Consider the following 18,032-nt stretch of genomic DNA (forward strand, 5'->3'; position numbering starts at 1 on the left):
TCGCAAAGTAGCTTCAGGTATCTGGGAATCAAATTGTACAATTCTTTACCTGAACATATAAAAAATAATTATCTAGGCCTAGGTTTGAAACCTCCATGAAAAACATGTTACTTAAGAATTGTAAATGAATTATACAATACTAGTAATAGTATGCTTCTTTAACTTAGTTTCACATGTTATAACGTGTTGACGTTGTTATACACTATTGTAGTGTCCTGACAATAAATGATTTGATTTGATTTGAAACGTAGGTAGTGGTGTTTCCTGGACAAATAGAAACTACTTTTGGCGCATATTAAATTTTAGAAAATTCAACTCAAAATTTTCAAATTGGAGCCCACCCTTTCGGAGGTGAGACTTTCGGAAAGGATATCACAAATTAAATCTGTGCTGTATTTTCTTTTATCAGTGCATCTAATACTAAATGCTTTGCATCCCTAGTTTTTTCTTCAAAATGTTTAAATTAAACTTATGAATCTAATAATATTGTTAAATTTAGCTTTATCTGTTGGGTTTGAACTGAAATTCGTATTTTCGAAAAGGTATCAATATATAACATTGTATTTTTTAACTTAGTTAAAGATGCAAAGTCTCTATCTGATATTCATGAATTAAAGCACTCTTGACTTGAAAACTGATTCAAATTTTCTCCTGTAATAAATCTACAGGAGAAAATGTAATGGACCTTTTTGTTGATACATTCTGTATGTGGATAACATTTTGGATTTTTGTGATGAAGTATATAAATTGTGACCTCGTGGGGAAGAGGCCGCCTTTCCAGAGGACTTAATTATCTTCCGTGGATCCGCCACTAGATCTCCCCTATCCAAACCTAGCCTGCTTTGATGAGGAAATGATAAGTTAGATATGGTTCTGAAAGTTCCCTAACTATAACATTTAAGACTAGACGATCTACAAACACTACTCTATAACGATAGCCACATAACGACTCCGACACAACCTACGCTCTCCGCTAGTTATCCTAGGCAGGAATAATCCTACCAGAACCTGTCCTGGAGAATTCCAGATAGCAGGAGGCTCCCATTGTTAAAGCTATGATCTAAAGGTTGGCCCAGCTGGCTATCGTGTTCGCGGGTACTGAAAGATTACGCGCCGAATTCAAATCTATAGTGGCACTCGCCGCAACGATACATGTCAAGGGTTTATTTCTGGATTGTTTACTTCTGTTTGCTAGAACGAAAGTACAACTTATCCAGGAAAACAAAGACTGATCACGATTTTACTTATATGTTACCAAGCTGAGGGATATATAGGAATGTTTGTCTTAGAAATATTTGATTTGGACACTTGTAAAATGAAATATGACTTTGCAGAGGAAGTGGCCAGAGGAGGGCTGGGACGATGCCACCATCGAGCTCTTCCTGGCTGATCTCGCTCAGATGGACAGTAATAACTTCCCCGGCAACTGTGGCATCGGCGAGAGAGAGGCCCGGTTCGCTTCCTGTACGTAAATCAGTAACTCATTAACTAACGTATTATTATGCAGGCTAGCACGTATGTGTAAACTGTGTAGTTTTGTAATATTAATGTAATAACTAAATGTTTTCTTTATGTCTTTAAAGCTCTTGTGGCAAGGAGACACTATCGAATGGGCCACGGGATCGGTCGATCCGGAGACATCGGAGAGGTCCAGCCCAAGGCTGCCGGGTCCAGTCTCCTCATCAAGTTAGCCAATGCCTTGTTGCTCGACACCATTCGTTTCATGGGTATGGCTCATCATTCATAGCTCTGACTTTCAGCTCAACTCAGTTGTAGGAAGTTGTTTTTAAAGAACTCTCTGTTTTGAAGAGATATTAAAGATGTACAGTATTTCCAATTGAATATCTAACTTAATATTCTTCTTGTCAATCATGATATGCCATTAGGGTTAGGTTAGGTTACTTTCAGACTGCATTCATTAGGTATCTGTGAGTATATTACTAATCAATTTTTCGTGCTATTACAAATAATATTGATATGTCAAAAATTCATTTTTTAGGACACAGTAGCCTAAGTATATTTCTTTTTTTTTAATTCAATGTTACCCAATCTATTATTATGGCACCACAGAGCAAGAACACTTCTACTGGATAAACAATAATTCATAAGAAATTATTTTAGAATAACAAAACTAAAAAATGTTAAATCCTTTAAAACCCATAACTTCTTCTAACGTAAATTTAGAGCAAAATTCATTCCTACCCAAATTTAAAGATCCAACCATTTAAGTAAATTATTCATTTAATAAAAAATGTTTATATTTGCTTTTGGAATTTTCTACGACTACTTGTAGCGGTTAGTGTGATAATTGTGCCAGTATTTGCTTAAAGCATTACCTGTATAGGTGGCATACACTCCGCCTCCATCACATCACAGTCCTCGATCTCAGGCTGCATTGATAATAATCCTTATCAGTCAATATTGACTTATAGAAATCATTGCGTTTAAATAGATACTTACCAAATAAGCTATGTAAAAGAAATGTTATATAGTCTCTTAGATACAATCTATTATCCATTAGTTCTATCCAGGGTCTGGTTACCACCAGCTAACCGTCACAGTAGTATGCGTACTTGCTGTACGCCTGTAATTGTATGTGGCACCATGTATCACTGACGTATAGAATAACACTGGTTATTGATTTATTGTCAATAAACATGCATTTTACTTTGTTTGGTCATAAAACAGTACTTTTACACATTCTTTCACATTTGCAGCACTTTTTTGAATTGTATTATACACAATAAACTAAATTAATTAAATACAGATATGCTCGTATGCTGCAGTTAGGAACGATTATGGTTGTACGGACATATTCGTTTGTCGAAAATAATATTTAAGCCATTGACAAGAATAATGACAGAATCTGTTTTAACTCTGAGGAGCGTATCTCAGCTCAGATTACGGAGAAAACCCTCTCTAGTGAACTGAGAATCACTTCAGCTTGACCAGGCAGAAGGTCCATCCTCCCCAAGTACCGTAACCATAGGCTATGTGCTAGAACTGCATCCACATGTTTTGACAAAGTGAACGGCACTGATGTACTTGTGTAAGTCCAAAATGTTGAATTTCTTGGTCGGTAATAAAGTGCCTGAAGTCGTAATTCGTCTGTCATTCATCGGGCACGGCTGTAACTTTCTCAAGTTGTAAGGTTAGAAAGTCCCAGATGGAGTGCAAGTTCATGAAGTTCTTGTTAGTATTCAGAGATATGACTCTCTGCATCAGATCAAAATCAAAACACGATCTTGAAATAAAGTCTTTTGTCGAACTTAATTCATGTATCGAGTATTTTTCCAGAATCGATTTGAAAACAAACAGTTTAAAATCAAACGTCATGAACTTCTGTCTTCGGCAGCATGACGACCAAGAGCTCTGGCCCGCGGTGATGGTGGACGACGTTCTTCTGGATGAAGCTGAATCCACCAAGTTCCTTGGAATGTACCTTGACCGAGGGCTGACATGGAACACCCACGTTGAGAGCGTTTGCTCTAAGGTTGCCTCGCGCATTTATGTCCTGCGCAACCTTGCAAATTGTTGTTCTTTGGATGTTTTAAAACTGGCCTACTTTGGTCTTATACATCCATACCTGTCTTACGGCTTGATATTGTGGGGCAGTTGTTCCAAAAACATGTTTCAAAGAGTTTTTAGATCTCAAAAGAAAGCTGTTAGAATGTTGAACCCCAGGGAGTCGTGCAAAAAAAACGCCTTCAGGAGTCTTTGGATTACTGACTTTACCCTGTCTCTTTATTTTAGAGGTTATCCTGTACTGTCGACTCAAATGTGAGTTGGAATGGGGCAGGGATGTCCACCAGTGCGGGACTAGAGGCAGGGACAACTTCCGACTTGATCAGCACAGAACGACGGCTTATGGACGCTTACCGTCCCAAGTTGGTGTCAGGCTAATCAACAGGCTCCCTGAGGGTATTAAAAATTTAAACCATCCCAATCAATTTAAAGCTCGACTAAAACACTTCCTGGTGTCAAAGGCATTTTACTCTGTTGATGAGTTCATAATGGGCCGCTGGGATGAAAACATTAAAAATTAATGAAGTTATTCAAGAGTATTAACACATAACCCGGTTCTGATATAGATAAATAAAGACCGAATGACATCTTTATGACATACTGTGTGCTTTATGACATACTGTGTTTATGAAAAGTAGGCCTAATAATTTACGATGGTTTTATTTTAAGGTTTCAATTTAAGTTTCAACTTAAATTCCATTTTATGAAGCATGCAATGCAATTGTAACTATTGTTAATGCAATAAAGAGTATTATTATTATTAGAGATGTCTATCTCTTGTCAGCCTCACAAAGACGGATACAACATACTCGATAAAGATTGAGAGCATTACTCTCTTCGAGTACCATCCCAGCCAGTGTAGGAGACTAAATAAACTCTACTAATAAAAACTGCATTATTACATATTCTATTACATTATTACATGGTTAATTATTCATTTTCATAATATTTAACTCCTAATTTTTGACAAGGTGAAGCAAAAGCAATCAAGTTGTGCTGTGAAAACATCTTGACAAGGCCAAACACAAACATTATAAAAACAAACATAAAAAAACTGTTTATAGGTGGGCAGCATACCAAAATTAAGAATATTAAATAAATTAAAATTAATATTGTACTGAATTAAAAGCTAGTCATTATACTTCACCAGGATGTTTTGATGACTTACTACAGTAAACGTCTTTATTGTTAAAATTTAAATGACTGACTCTTAGATAATTACATCATCATTTCTAGGGTTAAAAAATGATTGGGGTTATCATAACTAAATACTTAGCTAGATTATTGATCAATGCCTAGTTCAAATGTTGACACAAATTATCCTTATGAGAATGTTATAAATACCATCTAACCTTCTTGTTCTCATTGATCGGCGATTAATTGACATTTATGAATCAATTACATTGAATTTGATAACTCATTACCATAAAGTCATTATTTAAAACTGGTGGGATAGGACAAGTTGACATGTAAGTTTAGGTAAAAATATTAACCTGCTAATCAGTAACTCTCCCCCTCTCTCTTTGCCTGTGGTGGAAAAGTGCCCAAGGGATATATGTATTTGAATTAATGTATCTGTGTCAGGAGGAAGAAGAGTAATAACTTAATCTTGTGAAGATGTAAGCCTGCTAAATCAGATGTAAAGCTTCATATAGAAATCTGGCTTTGACCCCCTTTAATGATAATAACTCTCTAACCAATTATGATTGTCAAAATCACAGTTCTAAAGTAGTTAGTACCTTTCTTTGTAGCATTTCAATGAGAATTTTCTCCATGGTCTCTCAATTTTTCAGAAGTCAGTTGGAACATGATCCAAAATATAATTGTTGAGTTTAACTCCAGTTCACCTTCCTCTTAGTGCTCAACCCTTCCCACCATAGCTATGCTAACTGATTCAAGATTTGTACTAGTTATACAGATTACAGGGTCGAGTTTAGCATGTAACATGCTAGATGGGCCTAAGAGACATTCAAACTGTCCCTTCCGCTAGAATTATCTAAAGAAATAGTACTTCAGTGACTAATAGTCGCAACGTAACCAAGAACGTAGTTAGTTTTATTGTGTACATTTCAATTCTGAATACCTACGTAACTAAATAAAAATGAAAATTGTCAATGAATTCATTAATATTAAAATTCTATGTTATATAGATGACTCTAATACATTACACTTTTATTAATTATCGAGGAGGCTTAACATTTGGATGATTCATTAGCAAGAGCCTGGATTACTGTGATTTGTAAAATTGCCTTAACTCACTTTTGAATTCTAATAGAAGAGATCTTAGATCACTTGACTCAAAGTGTAGGAAATAAGCATTCACAAAACTATGAATATTGTCAGTGAAAGAGTGATGTGTGTCTTCGTCTTATTAAACACAACTGTGTAATGAAATGAAATGAAAATGAAAAATGATTTATACAGGCATTTGTATGGCCCTTTCTTATACTTAACCTGCAAAAACGTAATTAAAAAAAATGATTTTAATATTACCCTAAGAATAAAAATTAAAGAAATAGTTACATTTAAACAATGTGGAGAAATTAATATAATATTTTACCTGTAAAAGTAAAAATTTAACAAATTAATAAATGAACTATTTTTGTAATTCTTAAAAATATATAAAATAAAATAATACTTTTAATATGCACATAAAACTTAAGTAATTATTTTAACTAGTTATTGCTAAAATAAGTCCTAACTTTTATCACACACAATCTCACATTCATCCCTTTGCCAGTGTCACGCCCACAGCATCTCAGACCGAGTCTGCCTCGGCTGACCGCTTAACATACATATCCTAATAGTTTCGCCACAAACTAGAAACAGCTATTGATGAAAGTAATTGTTTGGGGAAGGGCATTCCACAACCTACAAGCCATTATATAAAATGACGTATCAAGCACTGCAGTCCTGTGCTGAGGCATTCTCAAAATTTACGAACCAGAGCGAGTACTTCTTACACCTATATGACACACAGATTTAAAATATTCAGAAAAATATCTTGGAGAATCACATTTTAATATTGAATGAACTAGTTTTATAATTTTTATAGATCTTTGATCTTTTAATTTTAGAATATGGTGCACACACAATTTTTTGTAATTAGAGTTTACAGTTACAAGTTGTGTACATTATAAAATTGTTGTTCAGGTTCAGCTAACTGCCTGCAATATTTTTTATCATTTACATCACTACTTAAAATATAAACTCCTGCTTGCATCCTAAATGACCCTAAGACCTGTGACGCTCCAGGATCATCAGATGTGAACTGAGAAATGTGTTCCAGGCGTGAACAACTCGGCTGGGTGTTTCATGGTGCCCATGGCTACGGGTATGTCGCTCGTCCTCTGTATGCTCACAATGAAGCAAGATCGTCCCGGTGCAAAGTTTGTCCTATGGTCTCGCATCGATCAGAAGTCTTGCTTCAAGTGCATTATTACTGCAGGTAACCTATACTTTAAAAGGCAGTATTATTAACCCTTCGCACACAACTAATAAATTCAATGACTTTCCTATAAGAATAAGAACAAGAAATAATTTATTCCTCCTGTAGTTTACAATAAACTAATAGAGACATTTGCCTGGAGTTACTAGCCATAATATTGAATACCCATGGCTAGTACAACTTAAACTATCATTATTATTTATATATTAACAGTTGGTTAATGTCAACTTAAAAACTTGTGGTTTACACTGTAACGTTCTTAATAACGCTAAGACAAGTAAAAATCTTGTTGTTTAAGTTCAAAGCTAATTTTTTTATAACTGAATTATAAAAGGTAAAAGCATAAAAAGTATAAAGCAGGGCATTTTACTTCAAATTATTGTATTTATTGAAAAAAAAAACTATTTACAAAACTGTTTATTTCAAATAAATAAAAATTTCATTGTAAAATGTAATCAAACAGAATAAAGTTTGTTAAAACTAGATAAATATTTGAAACTAATCACAACACTACCACACGATGCAGAATAGCTAGGTACGTAGTAGACAAGCACTTGTGACAACAGAGAAAGCAGTAATACACCTCACGGATATGTTTGGTTATGGCTCTGTCGGAGACACAGAACTGACAATCAGGTGGTCGGAGTTAGACAAAGGGCACTCCCCTCCCCCTGCCGCAGAGTGAAGATCTTTTATAAATACTTCCTTGACAAGTGCGATAAACACGGAGCGAGCACCAGGCATTTCGAAGGCCTTTTGTGAAGTAAAAATCTCTCCAAGTGATATAATCTATAATATCAAATATTACTGTATTTGGCCTTTTGGTCAAAGTCTGCCATTCTAATATATCCGTCTACGGCCTAGGAAACATTAAATATGGATAGAATTAAGCCTATTGTTAGTGATTTTTATTTCTGTTATAAACAATTGAAACAATCAATCTCAATACATAATATTTAATGTAATTTTTCAAACTATGAAATAGGATATTAAAATAAATTGTGATTCTACCAATATATAAATGCAAAAGTATTCAAAAGTTTGGACTTCATCATACAAAATCTATTGAAATTTTGAGTTAGTTTAAACACTGGAATGATATTTTAGTGGGTATTTTAGTTTAGCTGGGTTTGTTTAAACAATCATATGTATGTCTGTTTACATTATTATTAATGCCCATTGCCTTTAAAAGATTCCACGAATTTTGTATATTTAATTGTTGGTTTTTTAAACTATTAACCTGATGAAAACATACATGGGTGGATGGAACAGTTTTACCATTTCACCTTCACTTAACCTAAAATAAAAGACAGAATGGGGCCAATGAAGCTACCAGTCACATCAGTTGAGCTTGAAGATGGAGGTAAATTCTTTGACAGAGATACGCAATAAATTATAATTATTTAGAAAACTCAGACAAGACATATATGAGTATTAATAAAAATCAGCAGGATTTTATTTTAAAAATTCAATTACCGCAGATTTTTTTAGTTCAGTCAACCGGGAAGTCAAGCAAAGTAAAACATTACAGAAGAAAGGTCTTCAGAAATTCCCTAAAGCACTAAAAAACTGCAAACAGCTTAAAATCCTGTACAAAAAAAATATAAACCACCTTCAAAGGAAGACAAATAGACTTAATGATTTACTGGAAACAAAAAACCCAGCTAGTTTTATTGACAGAACACGCTCTATGATCCACAATAACTCTGATAAGACTCAAACCTACCTTTTAGGAATATACAGACTCCCAAACAGTAATCTAAACATAACCCTTGATGTCACCTACAAAGAAAGGTCCACAGCTCTGTACCAGTTATTTCTGTATTTTTCACTAAGTTATTGGCAGTTAAAAGCATATGGCCATCAGCATACATGATCAAGTTGATTTAGTGCTATAAGTACTGTAAAATTGTGGTCTTTTTGTATATTTTTTATTATCAAATTTATTGATTTTATCATCTCTAAAAATATGGGAATTGAGTTTAGAAATTTATCACGCAACTTCCAAAATATTTTCCTTTATCTCAAGAAAACTTTTTGTGATAATCATTTAATTCTTCCTACATTACGCTGTAACCTACATTTTCTGCCAAGAAACTATTTATAACAGATTATTTATAAATACAGTTATATATATAATTAAATTACAATCAAGCAAGAAACTAAATTATAAATGCGTATACATATTTTTTTAAAATGTTGAAATTAAATGATCTATTAAACAAATCATAAGAAATATATTTCATAATGAACATAATTTGTAATGTTTTATTTTATAATTGTTACTAATCTTAGTTGCTCTATGGTGAATTTAACACATTTAACCTTTTTTTCGTTAAAATGTTACATTTTCAATGTTTTATTTATCAATTCTAAAGGTAATAATTTGACAGTAATTAATTTTCTTATCTAGTGTAGTTGCATTTCATTTCATAAGCTTATAAAATGTTCAGAAAAGCAAAATGTTATGTGCAAAATACATTTTAAGTATGTTGTTGTTAGGAGATTGTAAGTGTTGTATTTCCAAATTTCCAAAAGGTGTGTTGAAAAGTTGTGGTGTATATTTTACTGTTTATGTTTTTGTTCCTGCCTTAACAGATTTAAATAATTCATTTATAAAATTTTGTATTGATGAAAAACATTATACAAATTTGGTAAAGACTTTAGTACGTAAACAATTAACTTTAAACGAAAAACATGAATTTGTTTCAGGTTTAGAGAATATATATTTATTACAAAATATATGTAATGTTACCAAATAAGCAGTTTGTATCATATTAAAGGAAAATAAATATTGCACTCATCTACCTTGGAAACGTTGTCAGGAACAAACTGAAATAGATAACATGCATAAGGTCCGGGGTGTGGAGGGCAAAAGGATAATCAAAGTAGGCCTGTACAACAAACTACATTTTGTAGAAAAGCACTCATTACATATAAAACAAATACTAGTAAGTTGAAAAGCGCTCATTACATATAAAACAAATACTAGTAAGTTGTGGTAACCTATATAATCTAAGCTTGTGCCACATTTCATACCGTGTAAGTGATGACAAAGTGATATAACTGACTGAGGTGTTGAATGTTGTCTGATGCAGGGCTCCAGCCAATAGTAATAGAGACTGTGGTATCGGGTGAAGAGCTGCGCACGGACACCACGGCTCTAGAAACCCAGATGGCCACGTTGGGTTCGGACAACATCGTCTGCGTTCTATCGACGACATCGTGCTTCGCGCCACGCGCTGCTGACAGCTTGGAGCAGGTGGCGGTGCTGTGTTCGCGCTACAACATCCCCCACCTCGTGAACAATGCCTACGGACTGCAGAGCACACGGTTGATGCATCTCATTCAGGAGGCGGCCAGGTTGGCATTAGTTGAACTTGTCGTTGTAATCGTTTAGTTTGTGACAACACGGTTCACATAGACTTAGGACTTATGGACTTTAGGAGGGGGCTAGTTTAGGTAATCTAATGATAATTTATCAAAAGTGAAAAATAATTATTATAATAATATGTTTTCACTATCTACATTGCAATAGCAAAATATTGGGGAACGTTACGCCAGTATGTATATTTAGTATTACTTTTCATTGAGTTCAGTCAGTAGGTTAGGTATATTCAGTATTACTTTTACTTTTCATTGAGTTCAGTCAGTAGGTTAGGTATATTCAGTATTACTTTTACTTTTCATTGAGTTCAGTCAGTAGGTTAGGTATATTCAGTATTACTTTTACTTTTCATTGAGTTCAGTCAGTAGGTTAGGTATATTCAGTATTACTTTTACTTTTCATTCAGTTCAGTCAGTAGGTTAGGTATATTCAATATTACTTTTACTTTTCATTGAGTTCAGTCAGTAGGTTAGGTATATTCAGTATTACTTTTACTTTTCATTGAGTTCAGTCAGTAGGTTAGGTATATTCAGTATTACTTTTACTTTTCATTGAGTTCAGTCAGTAGGTTAGGTATATTCAGTATTACTTTTACTTTTCATTGAGTTCAGTCAGTAGGTTATGTATATTCAGTATTACTTTTACTTTTCATTCAGTTCAGTCAGTAGGTTAGATATATTTAGTAATATGTTTCACCTAGTTCAGTCAACACGATTGTGTTCACAGGAAAGGAAGGGTAGATGCGTTCGTACAGAGTACAGACAAGAACTTCCTGGTGCCTGTGGGTGGAGCAGTTATCTCCGGGTTTGAGAAAGGCCTCTTGGAGAGAATAGCAAAGAACTATCCTGGTAAGTAGAGTTAGTGCTGACAGATAAAAACGGGTCTCTGAGGTCCTGAACATTCTCTCTTGCTCCAATCCAATCAGCAGTTAGAATAAGAATATGTTTATTGTCATAGAGCTTACACGAGCATTGACACAAGTAATGTATAAAATATAAAAACTAGCATAAGTTCAGACAAGGAAAATTTGGTACCCAAAACATAAAGTTGCCAAAACAGTCACGCCACAATTTAAATTATTTTGAAATATAAATAAATAAATAACCAATTAAAACAGGTATGGAACAAATAAACAAATAACAAAAACAAGTAAAACACAGCCTCAGAAATTACAATAACAGAATTATATAACATTGATAAATTTTCGAATATAGTTTGTATAAATAAAAAAAAAACCATGACATTAACATTTAAAATCTAATCAATAAATTAAATAGGTTATGTCTAGAAACTAACAGTTCCACAGTCAAAACATTCTTTCAATGTATAAAATGGATTGACTAAAAGCCAGGAATAAAATTTGTGTTTAAAATCATTGAAACTATATTTTGAGATAAGTGGTCTTAAAAAGTTGTATACTTTTAAAGCGATTACTGTGTGACTATTAATAGTTTTGTTTGGTCTATAAAATTCTATGGATACATTTTCTCTATTTCTGGTGTTATACATATGTCTGTCACTGTATGTCTTCAGAGGTTCAGGATATTTGAGAATGTAGAGTACAATATCAAATGTATATAAGTTAAATATTGTTTAAATTTTATTTGTAATAAAAATTGGGTGAGCTAATGGTTCACAACTTGCAATAATTCTAATGGCTTTCTTTTGTATAGTAACAATTTCTGATATCCTACTGCAGTTTCCCCATAGAATAAGGCCATATCTGAGCATCGATGGAAAGAAAGCAAAATAGACAATTACTGGCAGTGTTTCTGTTTGCTTTAACCTCTTTAATCCTGCCTTAACCAAAATATCTTGGTTGATTTAGCATTGAGTTTTTGCTTTTTAAATCAGAAGCTTAATTTTGTTGTAACACAGCCTATTTAATACAAACACAATAAGAGAACAGAATATTGCTAGAAATAAGTAGTTTTAGTAATCACCTGTTTTAAAATGTTCTAAACAAAACACTCTCATATGATTAAAATTAGAAGTTCGGAAGTCCTCGGGCAGAATCCTGAGGTCAGATGTATTTCAAATTCATAAAAGACACATCTGGAGTGTAAGAGCTTTCGGTTTATATAAAATATTTATATAAAACAATAGTTTTTAGATACCTAAAATCTTCATACAAATATTAAGAAATTCGTTTTAAATATATAGATAGCTATAATTTCGCAATAAAATTCTTAAAAATTGAGTTACTTTGAAGGGATAACAACATATTTACATATTTTATGTAATGCTTTTTTTATACAAATGTTCAATTTTCAGAGGGTTTTAAAACAAAAAGTTATTACTGTTTACATGCCCATATAGCCTAATTTTTCTGTTCGGGACAAGCAAAATAGTATATAGCAAAAAAATATGTAAACTAAAACAATAATGTTTATTTTTTAATTATCTAGCAACAGCAAATAGTTCACCTATTTATTTTTAGTTTTCAACAAAAACATTTAATAAACATTTAAAATTAATTACAAAACTCTGTTACATTACATATCACTGTTTTCACAATAAAATTGCTACAATTTAGTTGTTCTAAATTTTATGTACACCTTTTTGCAATAAGAGTAGACACATTTAAGTTCAATACTCGTGTATTACAATTCTCTGTTTTTTGACAAGAAAACTAATGTACAACAGTTTGTATGTAAGTTGAAAACAGGATTTTTTTAATGAACTGTACTAAAGAAGTCTGCAAAACCCCCAAAATGCTGTAGTATTTTTTAGGATTTCTATTGGACACTTCGAGAAGTAAGAATGGTTGGTCAAATTTAAGTGTAAACCTTGATTATTATTAAATAGCAAATGCAGTTTTATGTACGTAGACACTTACTTGGACTTGAACAGTAAAACAGAGTATTCATGAATAAAAAAAGCATTTGTTGACTAATTTAAAGGTTCATATACAAATTTTGTTATGCTTAAAACAAAATATAAAAAGTCACACGGAGCCATGTCTGCAGAATATGGAAGCTAGAACACAATTCGGTACTGTTTTAGGCCAAAATTTCACGAACAGGCAATGATGTGTGAAAAGGTGCATTGTTATGGTGCAAAAGCCATGAATTGTTGTTTTGCCACAAATCTGGGCGTTTTTTATTTTTCGGATTGCTTCACGCTAATGGCGAACTTGTGGCAAGATTTCAAGATGCATGCACTGTGCTATTAAAATCGAAGAACACCTTGAGCAAACCTTTACATTTAACTGCACTAATTGTCAAGCCTTTTTCGGTCTTTTCGTTACCTGTACAGACACGTTTCAGTAATCCTGCATCATCATTGATTTCATTTAGTGACTTCAGAACAATTTTCATTTGCCGCTGTTTTAGTTCAAAATTCATCAATGTTTTGCTACCAAATGTTTCAAACCCAAAACATAAAAAAAAATTCATGGCATGAGCCAATTAATATGCCAACATAATCAGCGACATCTCTGATTGTAATACGATAAACGTTCTTCCACTTTTTTCATAGGTTGTTGATGTGCTCGGGCGTCCGGAGCGTTTGTCATCGTCAATGTCTTTTTGGCCATCTTTGAAACGTTCATACCACGTAAACCCTTGTTTTACTCATCTCTTCATAAACCTCTGTTATTATGTTCCACACTTTGTTACTCTCTATTTTTTTCCACACAACATTTGATAAAAATTCTTTGATCCATTTTTTTAACAAAGAAACATCGCTGAATTCATAAAACACTCGTAATCTTACCAGCTGTCACTGAAAAAATAAACAATGAATATTGCTAGAAATATACTTCAGGAGTATGAGGAGTACGAATATAATAAAAATGATTTTGACAATGAGACTCTCCAAACCTGCAAAACTTGAAAATTCCCGTTACTTTTTGAACACACCTCGTGTAGACAACTCTCTACAGTGAAAGTGTATTATATCTAAAGATTTTATTTGTGTTTCAATCATTTAGTTGTTTTATCTTTAATACTTTTCTTTTTTTTTTGTACTTACTAAAATTATCCTTTGACATTGTGACAACTGCAATGAGTAATAATTTTTATAGTGATAAATTTGAATTCATTACTATATCATTTATTATTTATTTTAGATCAAAATGGAATAGTTGTTTCTCAGGGTATTCAGTTACTATTTGTTTTTAGCAACCAAATTAATTCAAATTGACAACTGACAAGGGGAAACATGATTTAGACCGAGAAATACGTGAATAATGCCAAGAACTAACTGAGGGATTACAATGCTGTGTGCAGGCCGAGCGTCCGCTAGCCCCGCCATGGATGTGTTCATCACTCTGTTGTCTCTGGGGGTCAACGGGTACAAGAACCTCATCAGCCAACGCAAGGAGATGTACAAGTACCTCAAGGAGGAGTTGGGGAAAGTGGCGACCAAACACGGCGAGCGTCTACTAGATACTAAAAACAATCCTATTTCTATTGGTTGGTATTGTTTTGCAGAACTGAATAATATATCTTATTTCAGAAACTCAGATGTGATTTGAGTGACTGTGGAACAAGTGCAGCTGTTTTGTAAATTATTTAATACTAAGTTGTTTTTTTGTTTTCAAACTAAGAGATTGACGTTAATTACTGTAGTTCAACAGTAAGATCATTCTATTTTTAACACTTTAGTGAGCCAGTAACTTTGACTTGGATATTGACAATCAAGAATCAAGAATTCTACTGTCATTGACAACTTTACATTGAATATGCAAAGTCAACTTATTTTTCTAATTTACACAAACTTAATTGATTTTAACCCTTATAACGTCACAGACGCCGTATGGCGCATAGACAAACTATCTCCAAACGGCAAAGACGCGGTACGGCGTCTCTTTTGAACTGCTTTAAGAGACTATATATATAGAACAAAATACGGTACTTTGGGATTATACCGACCACACCAGTATGAAGAACACAAAAATATAAATTTATAGCTAAACAAAACATGATAGAACGAAAAAACAACTCTTTAATTACAAAATTACAAGCATTTCCAGGCATTGTGATCGGTATTGTTGTCGCTGTTATCTTATCTTTCTCGAGAATCCCGATTACGACAGGCCCACGCGGCATCACATGATTTGCGCGGTACATAATTGCCTTTCCATTACAATTCAATTTATATTTCTGATCAGATCCTCTAGAATTTGATATTTTACTGATAGGTACTATCTCGAGGGATGTTTTTCTTTCGTTGACATCAGCGAGAAGGCATGGCACTCGCATTTTGGGTGGCGGAGTATGATCAAGAATAAAAACAAGTTTTTGAGTGTTTTTCAATAAAGAGTTTAGTTTTAGTTTGATCATGTTTGTTTTTATTGAATTTTTGTGTTTGGAGAAATGTAGAGGTAAAACACGGAAGTACAACAAAGCGACGAACCAGCTGAACGGGCGGCGAGACTCTGCAATCACGTTATCTACTAGACCGCTCGACTTTGACCTCTGTCTGAGGATGGGGAGGGGTTTGCGATAAGACAATTCCTGTTTTATATTGACGAAATATTGCTCTACGCTAATCTAGTAATCAGTAGAAGCAAAATGTCAAATAACGATTCATGTCTGGGTGTGGTCGGTATAATTCCAAAGTACCGTGTTCATTATTAGTGATAAATAACATGTCTCGTAACATTGACGATCCTGAGTACAGTGACTTTATAATTGTAAAATTTTTACTTTTTTATACTTACCATAATTATAGAAAGTAAAAATAAAAATGAACTTTACACATTTAATTTTTTTTTTTTTTTTTTAATATTGTGCCGTTTGCTGGAAGTCGTGAAAAGATATACTGACGTTATAAGGGTTAATATTGAAAAATAAAAAATAAAAAACCATTAGTTATAGCACAATGAAAACTATTACAAGTAACTAATAGGTTTTTCAAAAAGTACTTAGTTACAATAGTTAAGAGCTAAAATTTTATATCAAAATTGCAATTCAAAAATTTATTTGTATTATAAAATGGGTTTTGAATAAGCAAACTATATAATTATATATATATATATATATATATATATATATATAATATATATATATATATATATATATATATAATTATATATAAATAAATATAATTTATTTTTATATTTACACACACACACACACACACAATAATGTTAATCAAAAATGTTCCAAAATGTATCATAATGTTACAACTTGATTATAATTTATTGTAGCACATCAAAGTTAAAATTATAATTTTAATAGTAAAAATATCAATATTTAAGGATGTTGTATAACTGTCATCTTTTTATACTTCTCATTTTTGCTGTCACCTTTCACTCATCCTACATTCCCTCTTACAGAATATAATAAAATTTAAAACAATTTGTGTTGCTCTTTCAGTAATACAACACAATTTTAAATAAAAATATTTATATTACATTATATAAATATATTATTATGTTCCACAGTTCTGTAGTGAACAATTTCAAGATGTAAAAGTTAAACAATCACATTTTAAATTACGTTGTTTGTATAAAAAATGAAGGTATTAAAGGTTTATTTTATTTTTCTAGTGTTATTTTACCAGAGAGTGAAATCTATACTTTTATATACAAATCTAATGGTAAATGTGTGTGTTACTAAATTATTTAAAAACTACTGGACCAATTGTATTGAAATTTTACCTGGACATTCTTATGGTCTTTTGTTAACATTTAGTCCTATTCCTATTTTAAAAATTCCTCTGGGCTACACCCATTGGTCTTGAAAACTCTTTTGTCTCAATCAGCAGATAGCAAATGTGTTTTTAATGTCAAGATTAATAAGTATAATAATTTATACACATTTAAACAGGTGATAGTAAATGTTTGTGTATTCATCTGTCAAAGTCGGTCTCACTTTACAAATGTCATGTTACGTGCAGAAGCTTTTCTTTGTCTTGGTTTGTTTCTATTGGGAGTTTAGTCAACTACAGTAAAATGCCATCATTTATTACATCATAAGTGTGCTAACTGAAGATCGAACTTTAGTCACCCTTTAGACAGGATTTCTCCACATTGGCCTAAAATAGTTCAGTTATAATAATATCGTTGAAGCTATTCGAGAGAGATTCGTGAAATTTCAGAGGTACTTTTCACTCTCCACTTTAGGACACTATCCTTAACTTTAATCGAAAATGGATCAATAGATTGGAATGTGTTTCAGTGACTATGACTTATCTTAACCCTTATAACGTCACAGACGCCGTACGGCGCATAGACAAACTATCTCCAAACGGCAAAGACGCGGTACGGCGCATCGACACAAAACTGCGTCTATAGCAAATTTAAGTTCCTTTTAAATCCGATCAATGTCACTAACGGTATGCGTCAACCATGTGTGTTTGTTATTGACATATGTCAAGCGTCAAAATATAGCTGTCGCGTTACATTGTTTGAAACAATAGACGCGGTGTCTAGACACTCTCCCCGCCACACGGCACAGACGCCGTACAGCGCGCGCGCGCTTTTGTTTGCAGTTTGACTTCAGGTAGTGCGTGTCTAACCATCGCTGAGTCGGTTTCCTTCGTCGTGTTTTCTATTTATATGGTTTTTATTTATTTGTTAAAAGTATTGATATCTTAGTTTTAGTATTCATTTAGTGTTTTTAGTGTCATTTTAGTGTTTAGTGTCACCTATTTAGTGTTCAGGTACTTTGGGATTATACCGACCACACCAGTATGAAGAACACAAAAATATAAATTTAT

At 32.9% G+C, this 18,032-nt stretch overlaps 1 protein-coding gene across 1 annotated transcript in view; it reads left to right on the top strand.

Moving 5' to 3' along the window:
* Positions 1-18,032, top strand: part of LOC124353233 (O-phosphoseryl-tRNA(Sec) selenium transferase) — a 37,615-nt gene that overhangs the window by 10,691 nt on the left and 8,892 nt on the right. Inside the window, exons 3-8 of the mRNA XM_046803146.1 lie at positions 1,335-1,464; positions 1,584-1,727; positions 6,815-6,973; positions 10,072-10,336; positions 11,088-11,209; positions 14,594-14,779. Of these exons, the coding sequence (XP_046659102.1) occupies positions 1,335-1,464; positions 1,584-1,727; positions 6,815-6,973; positions 10,072-10,336; positions 11,088-11,209; positions 14,594-14,779 (1,006 nt within the window). The remainder of the gene's footprint in view (positions 1-1,334; positions 1,465-1,583; positions 1,728-6,814; positions 6,974-10,071; positions 10,337-11,087; positions 11,210-14,593; positions 14,780-18,032) is intronic.

Source organism: Homalodisca vitripennis, chromosome 1, assembly GCF_021130785.1.
Source record: "Homalodisca vitripennis isolate AUS2020 chromosome 1, UT_GWSS_2.1, whole genome shotgun sequence".
Lineage (NCBI taxonomy): Eukaryota > Metazoa > Arthropoda > Insecta > Hemiptera > Cicadellidae > Homalodisca > Homalodisca vitripennis.